At 46.2% G+C, this 18,841-nt stretch overlaps 1 protein-coding gene across 2 annotated transcripts in view; it reads left to right on the top strand.

Annotated features, from left to right (window-relative positions):
* Nucleotides 1-18,841, top strand: part of TMEM107 (transmembrane protein 107) — a 71,932-nt gene that overhangs the window by 36,343 nt on the left and 16,748 nt on the right. Inside the window, exons 3-5 of one of the 2 annotated variants that reach the window (XM_085638041.1) lie at nucleotides 1,332-1,399; nucleotides 4,144-4,244; nucleotides 9,065-9,161. In XM_085638041.1, the coding sequence (XP_085494167.1) occupies nucleotides 1,332-1,399; nucleotides 4,144-4,244; nucleotides 9,065-9,161 (266 nt within the window). The remainder of the gene's footprint in view (nucleotides 1-1,331; nucleotides 1,400-4,143; nucleotides 4,245-9,064; nucleotides 9,162-18,841) is intronic. The other variant, XM_085638042.1, reaches the window with a different exon arrangement.

The following is an 18,841-nucleotide window of genomic DNA, read 5'->3' as shown; positions in this document are numbered from 1 at the left end:
CTGCCGATGGAAAAAGAGATCATTTTCAAATCTTTGCTGATCACTTTTAGAGCTGAACACAAGAAATGCGCCTGTTCCTTCTTCAGCAGAGATTCAGTTAGTATAGGCCAAAGCTGCTCCTGGCTTTTCCAAGACTAAAGCGAGACAGAAATGGAAGACTCGCCTTCTCATATTTGGTAGCTAAGCTATGGAAAAGCCTGCCCTTGGAGCTTAGTAAATCGTAGTCCAAATCTCGGTTCAAAAAGGACCTGAAGACTTTTCTTTTTAAACATTGTTCATTGTTGGTCAATAATTACCCTACTGGTTAGCGCCAAGATGCTTTGAAGCATCTGGTCACACACTAGAATTAGTATTTCATTAGTTCATTAAAGTTGAGTTTGGAAGCTGGATTCCTATTAGGAGTCCTGTAAAGAGGGACGAAACCATCAGAGGAACTTTCTTCGAAGAACGCTTTGTGTGATGAAAGACCGAGAGTGGAACCCTAGAGAAGATTATAGGAGTGCCTAGGACTTGGTCTGGACTTGCAAAACAGAAAATGGGATGGGCAGTATTGCATACTGAGGGCTACTGACAAGCGATGGGAGAGCTAAATAGCTATAGTGTCTAGAGAAGGAACATAAAAATAACAAAGGGTACAGAAAGAAACAACTGAGTAGGCAGAGGTGTTAAGGAAGGGTCAGTAAACCTAAAAGCGGATCTAGAATATATTGTTGTAGGTGCACAGGCCTCTGAGCCTGGGTGTTGGAGATTTTGTCTTCTTTAGAGTGCCAGATACGTTTTGTGTTTGGAGGAAAGGGGTAACCCTTGCTACTAAAACTGTCAGTTTGCATTTACTCCATAGCCGGAGTCTTTGGTTCAGCCTTGAATGGTTAAGCCACCATCATAAAGAGTGCCCTGGTCTGTACCCCTGCTCCAAGGGCAGCGTTTTGTCCATCAAAGCCTCTTGTCTTTATCACCATGCAAATCCCAAACATATAGGGAAGTGACAGTCCCCTAGGTCCCCTTCTCTCCAGCTCTATGTTATGAAAGTAAAAGTACTGAATGTGGAAAAGAAGGAAGTCCCTGTAACCTTCATTGGGAGACATCTGGGAGCACAACTAAAGTTGGGACAGAAAATAGACTGATACAGTATAAGGGATAATCTAAATGGGGTCATGTACAGTATGGCAGATCCCACAAACAACCAAGACTTGAAATAGATTGACACCGGATTATATGAAATCTGAAGTGAATCCGAGTGCCTCGTGTGTGCATCCTTCTACGCACCGTTTTCTGTCTGCGTACAACTGTCTTACCCTCTACTGTTCTCAGTCATCTCTATTGTCTTTCAGAATAACAATGTCCTGGCCTGTCTGCCTGTGAGCTACACCCCGGAGGAGTTTAGCAGCCGAGACACAGAGTAAGCTTCAGAATGTCCTCTTTTATTTCTTGGCACCCTGTGAATAAGACAGCTAGAGAAGAAGAGCATCTACCTAAACATATCCCTTATAGCTCCCTACGGGTGGCCCTGTGTTTGGTTTTAAGATCTCAGGGGAGAAATGAATTCATGTGGAACACAAAATTCCCACATGGTGCCTGATCATCGGTAAGTGTGTGGGGTTTCTCAGGGACATATGTTCATGTTAAGTATTGTAGTTTTCCACATGTCTTCAGGCTTAGAATACTAGTGATCTCTAATTGGTTAGCCTGGGCTTCCTTTGTATACCTGAATCACAACAGGAAGGTGGTTGTGCAGGAGGTAATTACTCTAGGAGGTGATAGATAGCAAGTTTGGAACTCATGCACAATGTTACACAGTAATCATACACAATAAATCATTGTTTCACAATCCCAGATGTCTCTTAATAAAAGTTCCACATGAGGGATGGGTCAGTTAAAATAAGGCATACTAAAGAAAAATTGCACCTCCTAGGGATGGTTAAACCCCCACATATGTTTATAGTGCATACGTGTTAAGGCACTATACTTTGATGATAATGAGTTTATAGGTAATGCAACCCTAGGTATCGGAAACTAACTTCAGATTCCATTGGAGTTTGCCAGATTTACTACAAAGTATGTTTACTATGCTCTAGTTTGTAGAGTACTGGTGCCAGATAGGGTTACAATGCATGCTATTACCTGTCTGCCATTTTTGCTAGTTTAACCGCAGTTCAGGGTTTGTGTAATGCAAGTCAGTGGGTCTTAACCAATGCTGTAACTCAAGGGGCAACTGGAGAGCCTGTAATCACTGGGGTGACCAGGTTATCTGCCCATGAACTCTAGTGATGTGACATGGTAATGGGATACCAAACCCAGTTCACAGAAACAGTTAACAGTTGTGACTCAGTGGTATCTAGCAGGGTTCAGTGTGCTTGGGGCTTCCAGGAAATGGAATCCGTGCATTCGCTACTCTGCTATTTGCCCAGATTTGTGATCTCAGTTTTCAGATGGTAGGGGCATCTGCTTTGCTGGTTCGCACCCACCAGACACACATGGTCATAGTACATTAGGGTGTAACTTGGATCTTCTAAAGATAATAACCCTGGGACCATAAGTTGTAGTTAAAAAGATTCCTAGCTCAACACAACCAGCATTAACCAACACAACACCACAAGCATTTAGGACATAAGGGTGAGGTCTAAATTTCCTCTTGGGTTCGCAACTGAGTGATATATGTTCTCTGAATGTCAGAGGGGCAGAAGTATTTTGTGATTTTCCTCAGACCACACACCTTGGCCAGAACTTGGTCCTGTTCCCAGATGTTCTCTACACAACTGTACTGCATGTGTAGGTTGGCAGGTCATGGGGGCACTGCACACTCTGCAGCAGGGGCAGTCCTCCTGTATTTCTGACATATCTTTAACCCTTGTTTGAGGCCGATTCAGACCTTGCTTTGCAGATTTGGCCCAGGCCAGTCGGGCTCCATATTGATGGAACTCTTGGCCAGTCTTTCTCCTCAAATCCTCAAATTGTCCTTCACTTGCATCACAGTCAGAAGGCCTTTGTCCCTACTCACAAGATCAGGGTGGCTTTTCCTTATTCTAGCCAGGACACACCGGTAGAGCATCTCTATGGTCCTAAGCCTCTTCTCCCACTCCTTTTAGATGGGCGGATAGTGACATCAAATTGATGCCTTCTTACACTGAAGAGAGAACATGCAACAAAGGCTGAAGAGAATGTGGATTCGTAGTCAAAGGCCAAGCACCCCAAGTGGAAGTAGATAATGCTTGGTAGATCGCCACTGAAAATGATCAATCAAGGTCATACCAACATAAACACTTATGTGGAGAATCAGTCATACTCTGTGTGTGCATAAGGCCCTAGTGGCCTTTGACTAGATTACTGGGGACAATGGGGCATCGCAGGCAACCTATATATTCAACGAGCCCCTAAATGTAGATGTAAACATCCAAGACATGCCTAAACCCAATCTAATCTGCCAAAGTTGTGCCATACCAACCTTAGCCAGTCAGGTCAATGCCCCAGGTGAGAGGAGAGAGTTATGAGCATCTGGCTAAACCTAACTTTCTCTGTCCTAACTGTGTATGTAATCGCTACAATGGACCATCTTCCACATCAGGAGTGCAGCCCCAAGCTTGGACTAAGATAAGGTACTTCCCAAATACCATAAATTATCCACAGGAGTGATGGATTTACTGTTACTCACTTCACTATTGTTTTGCCAAACTACTGCATTGTCTGTCCACATGAGTATTTATGTTGGTATGACCTTAGTTTTCGTAAGGACTCCAAGCCCACAAAAGGGCTCACTGAATGTTGCTAATTGATATTGATCGATCATTTTCAGTGGCTATCCGTGCAATTAACTCATTGATACACAAGCTGAATGCGGAGACACGCTTATTGGCATAATTCTCACTCTTTGGAAGACACAAAAGGGGCAGTTGAATGCCTTAGATTCCTGGTCAAACCTCAGGTGATGCCACTGTGGGTTCTTCATAGATGAACAGAGAATCACTCTATTTTTTGACAGGCATTAATATTTGGGATTAGTTTCTGCTTGCTTTGTCTGTTAAGTAGTGAATAGTCATAGTTGTTTGTTTTGTGCTCTGAAACTGTGCATTAGTGTATATTACCTTCAGTAGGCATTACCATCAAGCCTGAATATGTTTTGTAATTCTTGATGTACTTCTTTCACAGGTTGGTTGTCGCCCTCTCCATCACTCTGGGATTGTTTGTAGTAGAGCTCATAGGCTTCCTGTCGGGTGTATCCATGTTTAACAACACGCAAGGCCTCATCTGTATCCTTTTTTAGATGCATTAAAACAGATACCTATAAAGTTTGCTGTACCAATTCATTCCGTACATTTCTTGCTCACTGTTGGCAGTCTCAGCCTATAGTATCGACCTTTAACCTTCTGCTGGGATTCTGTTCCAAGCATTCTCTTCCATCACCACAGCAAAGAAAATCCTTGCGTCACTCACAGGGACTCTCCATGCATCTGTGATTTTTCTGGGAATGGCCAGGCACTGAAATTCTGATTCTTGCACTACCATCTGTTAATAATAATCCACATTTGTAAAGCGCGAACAATCACCCGCAAGGGTCTCTAGGCGCTGGGGGCCGTCGGAAAGATTAAGTAAGCTATTGCCCAGAGTCACATGGTGCTGAGCTAATCTGCCGCCGGGGATCGAACCGGGATCCGACCAGAAGCCGGACATTGGCTTCATAACTGAGACCTGGCTCAAACCTAGCTCCACTCCGGCTATCACCCTAGCGATACCGGAGGGCTATCGGATTCTTAGGCGGGATAGAATAGGTAAAATGGGTGGGGGAATAGCCTTCATTTATAAAGAGGAATTGACTGCTACCATTCTTGACCAGATAGGGACTGAAGCATTTGAATGTATTGTTTTTAGATTGGACCTCTCCGCTTGTTGCAGTTGGAAAGGCGCATTAGTTTATAGGCCGCCTGGGGTAACATCTAATTTTACAAGTCAATTGCTCGAGTTCATCTCTCCCTATCTAATCGCTTCGCGCAAATTTCTCCTGCTTGGAGACTTTAACATTCATAGCGAAGATGCTTCCAATCAAGATGCAAGGCTATGCTTGCAAGATCTAGCAGCAGGAGGCTTAGTTATTATTAACACTGCCCCCACTCATATTGCAGGTCATACTTTGGACCTTATTCTCGCTAATTCCCCAGATATTAAATGTGGTGAGACTTATCCGCTTACTTGGTCTGACCACGTTATGGTAAACTTTCAATTGTTGGGCCCTACTGACCATGCCCTGGCGGCAAATAATAACTTTACTACCCGACAGTACAGACCCTGGCACAAATTAACATCTCAGCATCTCTCCCCGCTTTTTGTCGGGTGGGATTGGGATAGTATGCTAGGGGATGTAAATCAGCAACTTGATTTTTTTGATTTGAGAGTTAATAATTTACTTAACAAAGTAGTTCCGTTCAAACCTCTTAGATTTTCACCCAAAAGCTCTGCCACTGGCTGGTACACGTCTGCTTTACGAGAGGAGAAGAGTGCTTGTAAAAAATTGGAGCGTGTTTGGCGACGCTCACATAGTGAGCAAGCCAAAACTACTTATAAAGCAGCTATGATAATTTATCATAATAATGTGAAATTGGCCCGCAAAACGCATATTGCAGAGACTTTGGAACATGCAGGTAACAATTCTAGATTGCTGTTTCAAATTGTGCGCGATTTCACGAACCCCAAATCTTGTCAAACTAGTGACAGTTCTTCTCAGACATTATGCGATAATATCTCTTCTTTCTTTGTACAAAAAGTTGAAAAGATTTATCAAAATATCACCCTCCTCAATACCTCTGTTCCTGTCTCTGCTGTTACTATACTCCACCCCACTAGTGTAGGACCTCATTTGACTACATTCCCTGTTATTACCATCACTGAAGTACAAACACTTCTGGAATGTACCAGATCTGGGTCCCCCCTGGATATCATTCCAGCTAAAATTTCTTCTAAATTTGCGGCTCAGTTGGCGCCACCATTATGTTCCATTATTAATAATTCTTTACAATCTGCCAGACTTCGGCAAAGATGGAACACGCCCAAATTATCCCCATTCGTAAAAACCCTAACATCTCTCCTGAGGAACTGTCGAATTACCGTCCTATATCGTTGCTCCCATTACAGAGTAAGATCGCTGAGAAACATATTAATAAGCACTTATCTGCCTATCTTGAGTCTTCTAGTGCTCTTGTTGTTTCTCAGTCAGGCTTTCGTGCCAAACATAGTACGGAGACTGCCTTGGTGGAGGTAACAGACAATATTAGAATGGCTGTGGATCAAGGTCAGGCGGCACTCTTGGTGCTGCTTGACCTTTCAGCAGCATTCGATACCATCTCCCACCAAGTTCTTCTGTACAGATTGCAAGAGCTGGGCATTAATGGATCTGTATTAAGCTGGCTGTCAGACTTCTTGTCTAATCGTACTCAGGCAGTATCATTGGGCTCTTTTACCTCTGCTCCCTCACAGGTTACCAGGGGTGTCCCTCAGGGCTCATGTCTGAGCCCTACTCTGTTTAACATCTATGTGACACCTCTGGCTAAACTGATGAGGGACTTGGGGTTTAATCCCATTTCTTACGCAGATGACACCCAACTCCTCCTCACCTTCGACAAAGCTAGACCAGACATTCAAACCATCTTTTCTCAGGGCATGATGGCTATTGCCTCCTGGATGAAAACTAACTATCTCCAGTTAAACTCTGAGAAATCTGAGATCTTGTTGTTCGGGGGTGCTGACATCTGTTGGTCGCCTAGCTGGTGGCCGGAGGAGTTGGGTAAAGCTCCTGCTCCTAAAGAGGTAGTTAAAAACTTGGGCATCAAGCTCGATAAGAAACTCACTCTTCAGACCCATGTTAACACCATTGTTGGTTCCTGTTACCACATTTTAAGTCTACTCAGAAGAGTGTTTCCGTTGCTCCCTCTTTTCACCAGAAAGACTTTAATTCAGGCGCTGCTCATGAGCAAGATTGACTATTGCAATGCTCTTCTCCTTTCTGCTCATGTAGCTTCATTGGATAAATTGCAGGCTATTCAAAATGCGGCTGCCCGTTTGGTAACAGACTCACCTGCTAGGACCCCCTCTCTGCCTTTGCTGCATGAACTGCATTGGCTGCCTATCAAAAAAAGAGTGCAGTTTAAAACAGGCTGCATGATTTTTAAGGCTCTAAATGAGCTTAGCCCTCTCTATCTTGCCAAGAAATTGAAAGCATATATTCCCTCTTGCTCACTTAGATCAGGATCAAAAAAGTTTCTTCTTGTTCCTAGAATAAATAAAGCCCGTGCTGGTGGGAGGGCCTTTTCCTATCTGGCTCCTATGTTCTGGAACAGTCTTCCCCAACATCTTCGTATGGAAATGTCCCTCCTCCAATTTAGGAAGCTGTTGAAGACACATCTTTTCTAATGTCTAGCTAGACTTCTGTTGCAAGCGCAGAGATACCCCTCGGGGTGATTTCAGCGCTATATAAAATCATAAAATCAAATCATAAAATCAAATCCCCAGATTCCGGCGTCAGTCGCCCTGGTTGCGGCGCCACACCTCTTCCTTGTGAACCTTTATAAGCTGTGTCTTCCAATGTACATATTTGTTTTATTGAGACTCTTCTTATAGAAGTTGTGATACCGTTTGCTGGTGTCTGAATTGTCACTAATCTGTCTGCATCCATCTGTAGATTTGTCTTCTAAACTGTACTGGGTACACTTCCCTTTAAGGCCTTTACTGGGCACACCACTGGCTTTAATGCCTGACCAGTGATGTGTACTTTAGTACAAGGGGTGGGTGTAACTTGTCTAATTTGTTGTAGCATAGGTATGTGGAATTAAAGCAAAAAAAAATGCAAGATTACTTGAGGAGCATAACCCTGCATTTGCTCTATTTTCTTAGCACAAAATGCAACTCCATGTCCAAAATGAACCAGAGGATGCATTTTGCACTAACAAAATAGTGATAAATGGAATAGCAGCCACTGCTAGTGCTCTGTTCTCTTTGCCCCAAATTATGCAAATGGGCGTAATCGCATCATTTTGCAACACGAGTACCTCGAAATTACCAAAATTGTTTCAATTACTCTAGTGTAATTAAAAGTTTGCCGAGGCCTAATTGCTTCCTCATCCCTATTCTGCTAGTTATAGTTCACTTACATTCTTCACACATCTGAGAGCATTCATTATGAAAATCCCAAGACCCTGTTACCCTTGAATAAACTATAAGTCTTCATCTCTTGTACTACGCCAATGCTCTGGACATATGTACCATAGGTTAATGCTAAGCTGCACCTCCACTGGCTCATTATCCAGTGTTTATAAAGCACGTCTCTTTGTTATCACTTTCTCTCCTGCATGAACCATATAGAGGCTCTCCGTACCCTCTACAAGCGAGTATTAATTTCATACTTGTACCCATTTTGATTATATTTTGGAGAACTGGACCAAAGGTAACATACTCTGTGCTCAGTTAACCACAACTCGTTCCCCCCTGTTTGGCCCTCCTCTACCTTAGCAGCCTGATTCCCATGCTTGGTTGATAATCTAACTCTTTCAGTACCCCTCTGCGGAACAGTTCCAGAATTATTACCTTCATTCCCCTGCCTTAATATCCTTGATCACTGAAAAACACATCTAATCTGTCTGTAATTATTTAACTAAAGGGAAGATGCAATGCAATAGTCCTTTTATGACGTCTGAGAACTTTTCAGTAGCACTGAATTTCCCCAACATTAATGCCAGGCGGACTTGCCTGTTGATGCCATCTGTCTCATTTCTCCACTATGGGGGACTAAGATTAAAGCCATTTTTCTGAAGCTTTTAGAACCTAATATGCCTGCAGAGTACTATGTTGTTGCTGCCACCAGGTGTATTTGTTCCTTTACTGCCTTAGCAGATGTCAAATCAGGGCCCTTTTCCTTGTACAGTTGCTGGGTTGGCTCAAATGTTCTTGCTGCAGGCACATGCTTTTCTATGGTATGTGTGCAGTACATATCTTGGAAGATGAGGGGGTGCTTATAGGAACCCAGATAGCATGGCCGTTCTCTTGTTCTTGTTGTTTGTCCCTAACACATCCTCCCATTCTGCAGCCATTGCAGCCCATGCCAGCGCTTCTGTATCACTGCTTTTCTTCCTGTTTGAGCAATGGGATTGCAGTATTTACTGGTGGATCTTTGCCTTTTGCAGGTCAGTGGCACATGAGATTGTCTGGTTTGATGGTGGGGAGTCAGTGCGGCTTGTTGGAAAATTGCACACCATTGACATGTATGTTTGAGGTCATAAAACTCTAGTCACAGATTATTCACTTGGGCAGTAACAAAATAGTCACACAGGTAGCCGGACCTTATACGCAAAGGCATTGCTTGTGAAATGCACACAAACCGCCACAAAGGGTCACATGTATGGTCTGCATCGCTTAAAAGGCCTCACAGAGGTAGGGCGCAGCTCCTGGGGGTGGCAGGCCCCTGTGCCTAAAGTATCACAGCCTCTAGGGCCTCCGCCACTTTTGGGCTCCACTCGGCACCAAACAAAGGCCTCGGAGGCAACAAAGTGCTTGCCCAAGGGCATCACCCCTCCGTGGCAGTCGTGCCCCAAGATCCTGTGCATGCCTCAAATCCAAAGGCTCAATTAATGTCCGCATCCAAGCCATGTTCGACTCACAGGGCACTATCGATGTTGAAGGCTCTATCAACGACTAGCTCCGTTAACTATGACTTTGAGGAGCCAATCCTCCAACGGTTGAAGTAGGAGCTTGACGCAAGGCAGAAAGACTCATTCATCCCCTGACTGAGAAGATGTTGGCAAGGCCACCTCTGCCGAAATCCATTGAGACTGCTTACCTTTGAGAGGAGCCTGCAGCAGATCTGTTCATGCTTCCAGGCTCAAGAAACAGAGATCAAGGCACCAGCCCTCCCCCATGGTCCATCTCTGCCTCTTCTCCCTCTACCACCTCCTCAACCACCGCCATCTCGTCCACCACCTCCAAAACCAATTTCACTACCCCCACTGCCGCCTCCACCATCACCAGAAGGATCCCCACATTACTTGTATAGCCCAAGCGTCCCCATTTGCCCTACCGATCCTTATGTGGCACTTTTTGAGCCAGGTCCTACCGGCAATTATATAGCCTGTCCCCCAGGAGACACAGAGCTGGGTCACTACCTTGTTAGGGCATCTTACCCAGACGACACCACCGCATGCCAGGATGTGAGGCAAAGGGTGCCCACCTTTCACAAGGTGGGAATGCACGTCCTTCATGTAGAAGACTTTTTACTTGTGGAGATGTTGTCCAAGCATGAGCAGGCAGTCCAGTTCTTGCCCTTGCTAAAAGGCATTATAAAACGGGCCCCTGGCACATTCAAAGCATCACTGAAAGCAGGAGTGATAATGCAAAGGGTCTAAACAAAAGTAAACCCTCTCCCAATTAACCTCACTACACTAGGTGTGATGACCCATCTGACCCCTTGCTCATCTACACTGTGCAAAAGCGGGCTTCCACTCAGGCCACAGACAGTGCTCACATGACCAATAAAGAGAGAACAAAGCTTGATGTTGCAGGCAAAAAGGTAGTGGCCATTACCCATTGGAGGGATAGCTAACTTCATAGGGCTCCTCTCCCGCTGTTTCAGGGCACAGTGGAGGGATATGCAGAAGATAGTCGAGCATCTTTCAGAATAATTTAGGAAGAGAGTGGTGGAAATAGTCTAAGTGGGCAAGCCTAATCCAGTGCCACCGTCCATTGTGCCCTTGATGCTGTGGACACTGCCTCCCAAAGAGTGAACACTACTCCCCTCATTAGGCACCACACTTGTCTCTGTATTTCAGGCTTCAGACTGGTGGTTCAACAGCATCTCCTCGATTTACCCTTTGATATAGAACATCTATTTGGAAACCAGCTTGATGAGATGCTGGAAAAAATAAAGAAACACACAGACATTGGCACCTGGGGCCTGGAAGGCACCCATCGACTTAGCAGAGGCTCCTTTCGGAGGCAGCAGCCTAGATGATGCTCCAAGGCTGCCTCCCCAGATCCAACCCCATCATGTTAGAGACCGCCTTTCCACCTGCAGGAAGGGAGTACGCAAGAGGTGCCTACAGGGGCAAATAAATACAGAGGTAAAGGCAGCTCCCGCAAAGGGGACCCCACCTCCAAGCATTGACCTGATTTAACCCTTCCTCCCCACCCAACCCCCAATCATACATCACCTATTGGGGTAAACTCCAGCATTTCCTGTCTCATTGAGAGGAAATCTCATGAAACCAGTGGATACTGGCAGTGGTTTGCCATGGCTACTGCCTAGATATTTTTCCAACCCCTCCCAACATCCCACCACACTCCTGCTCCCACTAACACCCTCTGCAAAGAACATCACAACCCTCTCGAGGAAGATTTTTTCACAGAGTGCCTCGCTTTGGTGACGGACCTCAATGATTGGCTGATCAAGAACACAGGCAAGCACCAGTGCCTAACACATACCCCGGCTACCATCTTCCTGCTCAATAGCCCAGGGTTCACAATCAGTTCCACCAAATCTCACCAAGAGCCCTCCATTTTACCCCAGGGCGCACTATACACACAAGAAAGCAGCACCAGTGGCCCTCCTTGGCAATGCCCCACTAGCTGACATATGTAAAGCAGCCACTTGGTTAACTCCACGCACTTTCACTAAGCCTTACTGTGTGGATATCTTAGCCCACCAACAGGTGATGGCCAAACAGCCCTAAGGGCTTTGTCCGCATCATCTACATGCTAGCCACCATTAGTAAGGAGTACTGCTTTACAGTCTAAGCAGGGCATGTATATGTATAGCAACACATTGTACAAACTGAAAATGCATATCTCTTCCTTATTAATTAACTTCTTTTCATAATGCGCGTGTGCACCATAATACATTCACTTGCCAGTCCATACTTACTCCTGCCTGCTGTGCGTAAAATTATCATGCCGGTGCCCGTAGGCATTGACTCTTAAGGATGGACTTGCAGCGCATCCTGCAACTTGAAAGCCTTTCCTTGAAGAATAACAAACTTGCAAGCGTTCAAGCCCAACACTAGATGGCAGCAGTATGCAGAGCATGTGAATCTACAGCAAAACACGCTTTGAAAGAGATGCTTACAGGTAAGTAACTTGTTGCTTCTGCATCATATAATCTTCATTGATAGTCATAAACGCTTGAATCATCTCCTGCTGTTTGCATGGATCTGGAACACTGTACCATGGATATTTTGTTTGTATAATATAACACACAGTGTGAAGAATCCATTTGTCCATAGGTTGAAAACAGCACTGTGGATCAGTCTGTCAAGAGTGGAAGTTTTTGTTTGACTTCAATGATGATTGCTACAATGCAGTACTTGGATTACTTACTAGCAAGCACCTTTTCTTTTCCATCGTAGGATCTTCATTGCTCTTCCTAAACACTTGAATAGAGTAGCTAACTGTAGAGCCGAGGGAAGAAGGCTGGAAGCTTTGTAGTTAGGTTGATATTAATAAAATATTGTAATAAATAATCCTTTCATTAAATAAAATATATATTAGCAACTTAAATGAATTTATGAATTGAAAAATATATATATGTGTGTGTGTTGTAGTTATAAATCTGAAAGAAACACGTTAGTTAGATTCTCCTCACCTTAGAATATCCCCAGGCGTCAGGCTGGATCCGGAAAGATTTTTGTAGCAATACCCCTTGCGCGTCGCTAGGCGTCGTCTGCGGCTCCGCGTCCAGCGTCTGCGTCGTGCTACGGAATGACGTCGTCGGAGTACTTAGACGACACCATCGCGCGCTGACGTCAGTTCTTCTTTTTTCCGCGCCAGTAAGCGCCGATCCGGGAAGAGCTTACCCCTAGTAATTTTTTGACTAACTTTTTTGACTCTTTTTGGTCTATCGACTCGACTCGCGGACGTGGATTCCACCGAGGCGGTACTGGAGGTCAACGTGCCGGTCAGTCCACATCTACCCCGGCAGCATCCGCCTCAAAGCCCTCCTAGTCCAAGATTTCAGGCCCATTCAACGCCAGTGGGCGGCAGAGTTCACCATCACCTGCTCCACTGGCGTTCCATCACGTCGGACAGGTGGGTGCTGCAAATCGTCCGAAGGGGCTACTCCCTCCCCTTCGAGACAACCCCTCCAGCCATGCCACCGCTGAACCACTGTATGTCGGGGGATCATTTGCATCTTCTACGAGAGGAAGTTTCGGCCCTCTTGGCCCAAGAGGCCGTCGAGCGCGTTCCTGGTCCAGAAGTAGGTCGTGGTTGTTATTCCCACTACTTTCTGGTTCCCAAGAAGGGCAAAGGGGGCCTACGCCCGATCTTGGACCTCAGGAGCGTCAACGCCTTCCTCCGGAAGGACCGTTTCAAGATGCTCACTTTAGCTCAGGTTCTGGCTGCCCCAGACCCTGGAGACTGGATGGTAGCGTTGGACTTGCAGGACGCTTATTTCCATATCCCCGTCCTGCCGGCCCACCGGCGTTACCTGCGGTTCACGGTGGGTCAGGAGCACTTTCAGTTCACCGCGCTCTCCTTCGGCCTCACCAGTGCCTCTCGGGTGTTCACGAAAGTGATGCCGGTGGTCGCAGCTCATCTGCGCAGATCAGGGGTTCCAGTGTTCCTCTATCTCGACGACTGGCTGTTGAAGGCGGGCTCGCCCCAGCAAGTCGTCTCCCACCTCCAGACTACGGCCGACCTCCTGCACTCGCTGGGGTTCTCCATCAATGTGTCGAAGTTGCACCTGAGTCCCTCCCAGAAGCTCCTTTTCATTGGAGCGGTTCTCGATTCGGCGCAGGTCCGGGTTTATCCGCCGGAACAGCGGGTCCGGGACATTCAGGCCCTGATTTCCATCTTCCGGCCTCTGTCCTGGGTTTCGGTCAGGTTGGTTCTGGGGCTGATGGCCTCCTGCATCCTGTTGGTACCTCACGCCAGGTGGCGGATGCGGGCTCTGCAGTGGGACCTGAAGTTTGTGGGCCCAGCATCGAGGCAACCTGTCCGACCATGTTATGATCTCGGAGGGCACTGCGAACCAGCAGTGGTGGCTCACGAATCTCGATTGGGTCAGCGGCAGATCCCTCTCCCTACCCCAACCGGAGCATGTCGTAGTGACGGATGCGTCCCTCCTGGGATGGGGGGGGGCCATAATGGGAGAGGTGGAGATCAGAGGACTCTGGTCTCCGGCGGAGACTCGGCTCCATATCAACCTATTGGAGCTGAGGGCGATCCGCCTTGCACTGAAAGCCTTCCTTCCCTCTGTCCGGGGAAGTGTCGTGCAGGTGTTCACGGACAACACCACCGCCATGTGGTATTGCAACAAACAGGGCGGGGTGGGGTCGTTGACCCTTTGTCAGGGCTCTGCGTCTCTGGACATGGCTGGAACATCAGGGCATCACCCTGGTGGTTCAACATCTGGCGGGCTCTCTGAACGCCAGAGCAGACGAACTCAGCCGCCGGTGCATGATGGATCACGAATGGCGTCTGAACTCGGACGTGGCGCAAGGTCTCTTTCTGCAGTGGGGAGAGCCTTGGTTAGATCTATTCTCCACAGAAGAGAACGCGCAATGTCAGCAGTTCTGCGCGTTGGAATTTCCAAGGCGGCACTCGTTCGGAGACGCTTTTCGTCGCGAGTGGAGTTGCGGTCTGTTGTATGCCTTTCCGCCTATACCACTTCTGCCCAGAGTGCTGAAGAAGATCAGGCGCGACCGGGCCCAAGTCATCTTGGTGGCTCCGGATTGGGCACGAAGGTACTGGTATCCCGAGCTACTCAGTATGTCCATCGATTCCCCCGATACGACTGCCTCTTCAGGAGGACCTTCTGTCGCAGCAGCAGGGGACGGTCCTCCACCCGAACCTGTCCAGCCTCCACCTCCATGCGTGGAGATTGAGCGGCGGCAGTTGATGCCATTTGACTTGCCTCCTGAAGTCTGTGATGTCATTCTGGCAGCCAGGCGTCCCTCCACAAAGACGGTATATGCCTGCCGGTGGAACAAATTTGTGGTATGGTGCACAGCAAAGGCTGTGGATCCCCTTTCTACCCCTCTTTCTGAGGTTCTCCTCTTTCTTCTTTCTCTGGCCCAGCAGGGCTCTGCTCTGGGCACCTTGAAAGGTTATCTTGCTGCAATCTCTGCTTTCTTAAGGCTTCCTGATCAGCCTTCTCTTTTCAAGTCCCCTGTTGTCTCCCGTTTTCTCAAGGGCATTACTCATATGTTCCCTCCTGTTCCATTCGTAATGCCTCAGTGGGACTTGAACCTTGCTCTTACTTTTCTGATGTGCGCTCCCTTTGAGCCCCTTCACAACTGTCCACTTCGTCTACTGACTCTGAAAACTGCCTTCCTGGTGGCTATCACCTCCGCTAGGCGGGTGAGTGAGCTCCAGGCTCTGTCAGCTAAGCCTCCCTTCCTTTCGGTTCATCCGGATAAGGTTGTCCTTCGGACCCGTCCTTCTTTCCTTCCTAAAGTCGTGACTCCCTTTCACATCGGGCAATCTGTCACGCTGCCCACCTTCTTTCTGCCTCCGCATCCTTCCAAAGATGAAGAGGCTCCACCATCTGGACCGAAAACGTGCGCTGTTATTTTATTTGGACCGCACAAAACAGTTCCGCGTGGACGACCAACTTTTTGTTGGATATGTAGGTGCAAAGAAGGGTAAAGCTGTGCACAAGCGGACCATCTCGCGATGGGTCGTGTTGTGTATTAAACTCTGCTATTCTTTGGCGAAAACGGTCCCTCCTCTTGGGCTGCAAGCCCATTCCACCCGGGCCACAGCGGCGACAACTGCCCTGGGACGAGGAGTTCCCTTGCAGGACATCTGTCAGGCGGCGACGTGGGCTTCACTGCACACGTTCGCCAAGCACTATTGCCTGAACAGCCAAGTCCGGAGAGATGGCCACTTTGGCCGTTCTGTTCTCCAGGACTTTCTGGTGTGATCTTGGTTCGCAGGCCCACCTCCGGGGTTGGTATTGCTGGGGTATCTATTCTAAGGTGAGGAATCTAACTAACGTGTTTCTTTCAGATGAACAAGTTACTTACCTTTGGTAACGATGTATCTGTAAGAAACATTGGTTAGTTAGATTCCTCACCGACCCACCCAGCCTCCCCGTTCTGCGAACCGACATCTAGGGTTAAGGTTCTCCCTTTAAGGGCCCTAGATTTTTTGGCACCAGTGTCGGTCTCTTGCATGGCTCAGCGTCCCTGGCGTGGAAAGCTATGTATAAGAACTGACGTCAGCGCGCGAGGGCGGCGTCTAAGTACTCCGACGTCATTCCGGCGCACGGCGCTGACGACGGACGCGGTGCCGCAGATGACGCCTAGCGACGCACAAGGGGTATTGCTACAAAAATCTTTCCGGATCCAGCCTGACGCCTGGGGATATTCTAGGGTGAGGAATCTAACTAACTAATGTTTCTTACAGATACATCGTTACCGAAGGTAAGTAACTTGTTCTTTATGCCCCCCTAAACTTACTAAAACTCATATATCGACAAGAATGGAGTCCCAAACGCGCTCTCGGAGTCAATAAATAATCACCAGGGAAACGGACGGTCACTTGGACACAGGTAGGTTTATTCACGTCATAAACCTGCTGCAACGCGTTTCACCCGCGAACGGGCTTGTTCACACAGCGTGCTCAACACAAATGCCACAATACATAATATTTCGTAAAGATTCAGTTGTCATGGAAAGAGGACTTCGTAATCCTCACTCATCACCACAAGTATCAACAAAAGTACGTTACACACAGCGCCATGTTGTACTATGTTTGTAGTGCTGGTAAGTATGGATAATAAACATTGAATACATTGTAGTACTAACATATCGTGACTTACACAGTGGAAACGGTCATCCTTAATGGTAATAAAATTACGTAACTTGGTAATTCTAATCCGCCTCAAATTTATATTCTTTATATATCTTTTTTTGGAATCCGAAAACAAAAACCTGTTTAATTCGTTGTCGAATATACCGTATTCCTCATATAGCTGTGTGTCAGTTTTCTCTACGCTATGTGTCTTCTTGATAGCGGGATTTCTAGGTGCTGGGTAAAATCCATTACGGTACTAGGGAGCCGTTTTTTTGACATGGTTTCTTTCGTTTTGTAAAAATAAAACTTTATGCCGCCTCGTGGACATTTACACCACGTCATGTTCGCCTAATAGTGGCCAGAGACTGCCTGCAACTAAACCTGGTTATCACAGCCTGTGCAAGCATTTCCCTAGGACGTGTAAAGTAAAAAAACAACCCTAGTAAATAGGGGAGCCGTCCAATCACAAACATTTGTACCGATACAAATATATCCTATAGACACTGAGAAATGCTTTGTTCGCCTAATAGTGGCATACCACAGACTATACCCCGCTTAGTCATAAACGTAAGTATATGTGTATACTAAAAAAGATATAAAAGGCTTAGTGCATGCAATTAGGGTTTTCCTCGTCAGATAATACCGACAGTAAAAAACAGAAACTCGCCCTATAGTGGCATAAATGTGACAGCACCTGTTGCTCCTTGGTATAATGTACGGTTTAGTCCATCTAAAAGAATCGCCTTGTGGTGGCAGGGGTCATGACACCTATCTAAGGTACCTCAAACACATGTTGTCAGGAGTATGTAAGTGGCATGTTGAGTTCCCCTGTTCAATCTATCTTCCTATAAACACCCATCCGTGTAAACCAAAATTTAATAATATAGGAAAACGGAATCATATCAGAGAGAGAGAAAAGAGTGCATCTTGGTTTTCTAAGTGGCAAGAGGTTATATTGGAGGTTAAATCTCTATCATGTCTAATTGGTACCTCATACAAAAAGTTCATTGTTATGTACTCGGAACCTCAACTTCTAGTAAAATACTTGATAGTTGTCAAAGGCCCAGTGCCTGGAAGTAGAAACGAAGAAAAGGGTAGGGACCCCCTTGGGCCCATAAGCATGATGGTCCCTTCCTTTCCTCCTGCAGGGAGAAGAACAAGAAAAAAGAGAAAAGAAGCGAAGTGAGAGAAGGCAGACGGAAAGCTGAGTAACATATTAACACTTAGCTTCCGTTTTTCATTAAAATTACAAGGTTATGTACACATAAGTTCAGCAACGAGAAACATGTCAACATATTGCATAGTGCATTTCTCTGGAATAACCTGTAGTAATATCCAAAAAGGTTATCATTATAGTATATGCATCGTAAGTACGGTTATGTAGATATGCCAAGTAAAACACATAGTTAAACATGTAGGGCGCTCTAAAGGAAAAAGAAAAAGAAGAATAGTACATAGTTTGATACTTTCGGCACATCATTCATTCAGATTGTAAATGGATCGCTATTTCTTCATCTATATTGTGTCCATTTGGAAATCTGGTACACATCCCAATGATGTGTCTTGATTCCCTTTGCCTGAGACGTAGGGTACGATTCCCGCCTCGTTTGTTAGGTAAGATTTGTTCTATCCCATAATAGGATAGTTTTTTGCAATCTGAGAAATGGAAACTTTCAAAATGTCGAGCGATAGGATATTGTTTATCTTTGTTAGTGATCGCTCTCATATGTTCCAGAATTCGTTTTTTCACCATATGTGTTGTACTTCCCACGTACCTTAACTTACATGGGCATTCTAGAACATAAATGACAAAAGTACTGTTGCATGTTAAAAATTGGTTAATGCTAATCATTGTGCTGGTACTGGTGTTCCAGAATTCCTTCACCATGCGACTATTGGCACAAGCCTTACAGTGTCCGCAGGGGAAGAAGCCTTGAATGTTAATGCCTCTCGGGACTGTACCTGTTGTTAAGTCACTATGAATCAGCAAGTCTTTAAAAGTGCGGCCCCTCCTATATGTGACTCCATTCTTGTCGATAGTAATGCCGGTTGTCTCCGCCGGTCCGCGCCACCCCTC

This window comes from Triturus cristatus, chromosome 12 (assembly GCF_964204655.1).
Source record: "Triturus cristatus chromosome 12, aTriCri1.1, whole genome shotgun sequence".
NCBI classification, from domain to species: Eukaryota; Metazoa; Chordata; class Amphibia; order Caudata; family Salamandridae; genus Triturus; species Triturus cristatus.
Note: the sequence above shows the minus strand (reverse complement) of the source record. Positions and strands in the feature narration are given on the sequence as shown.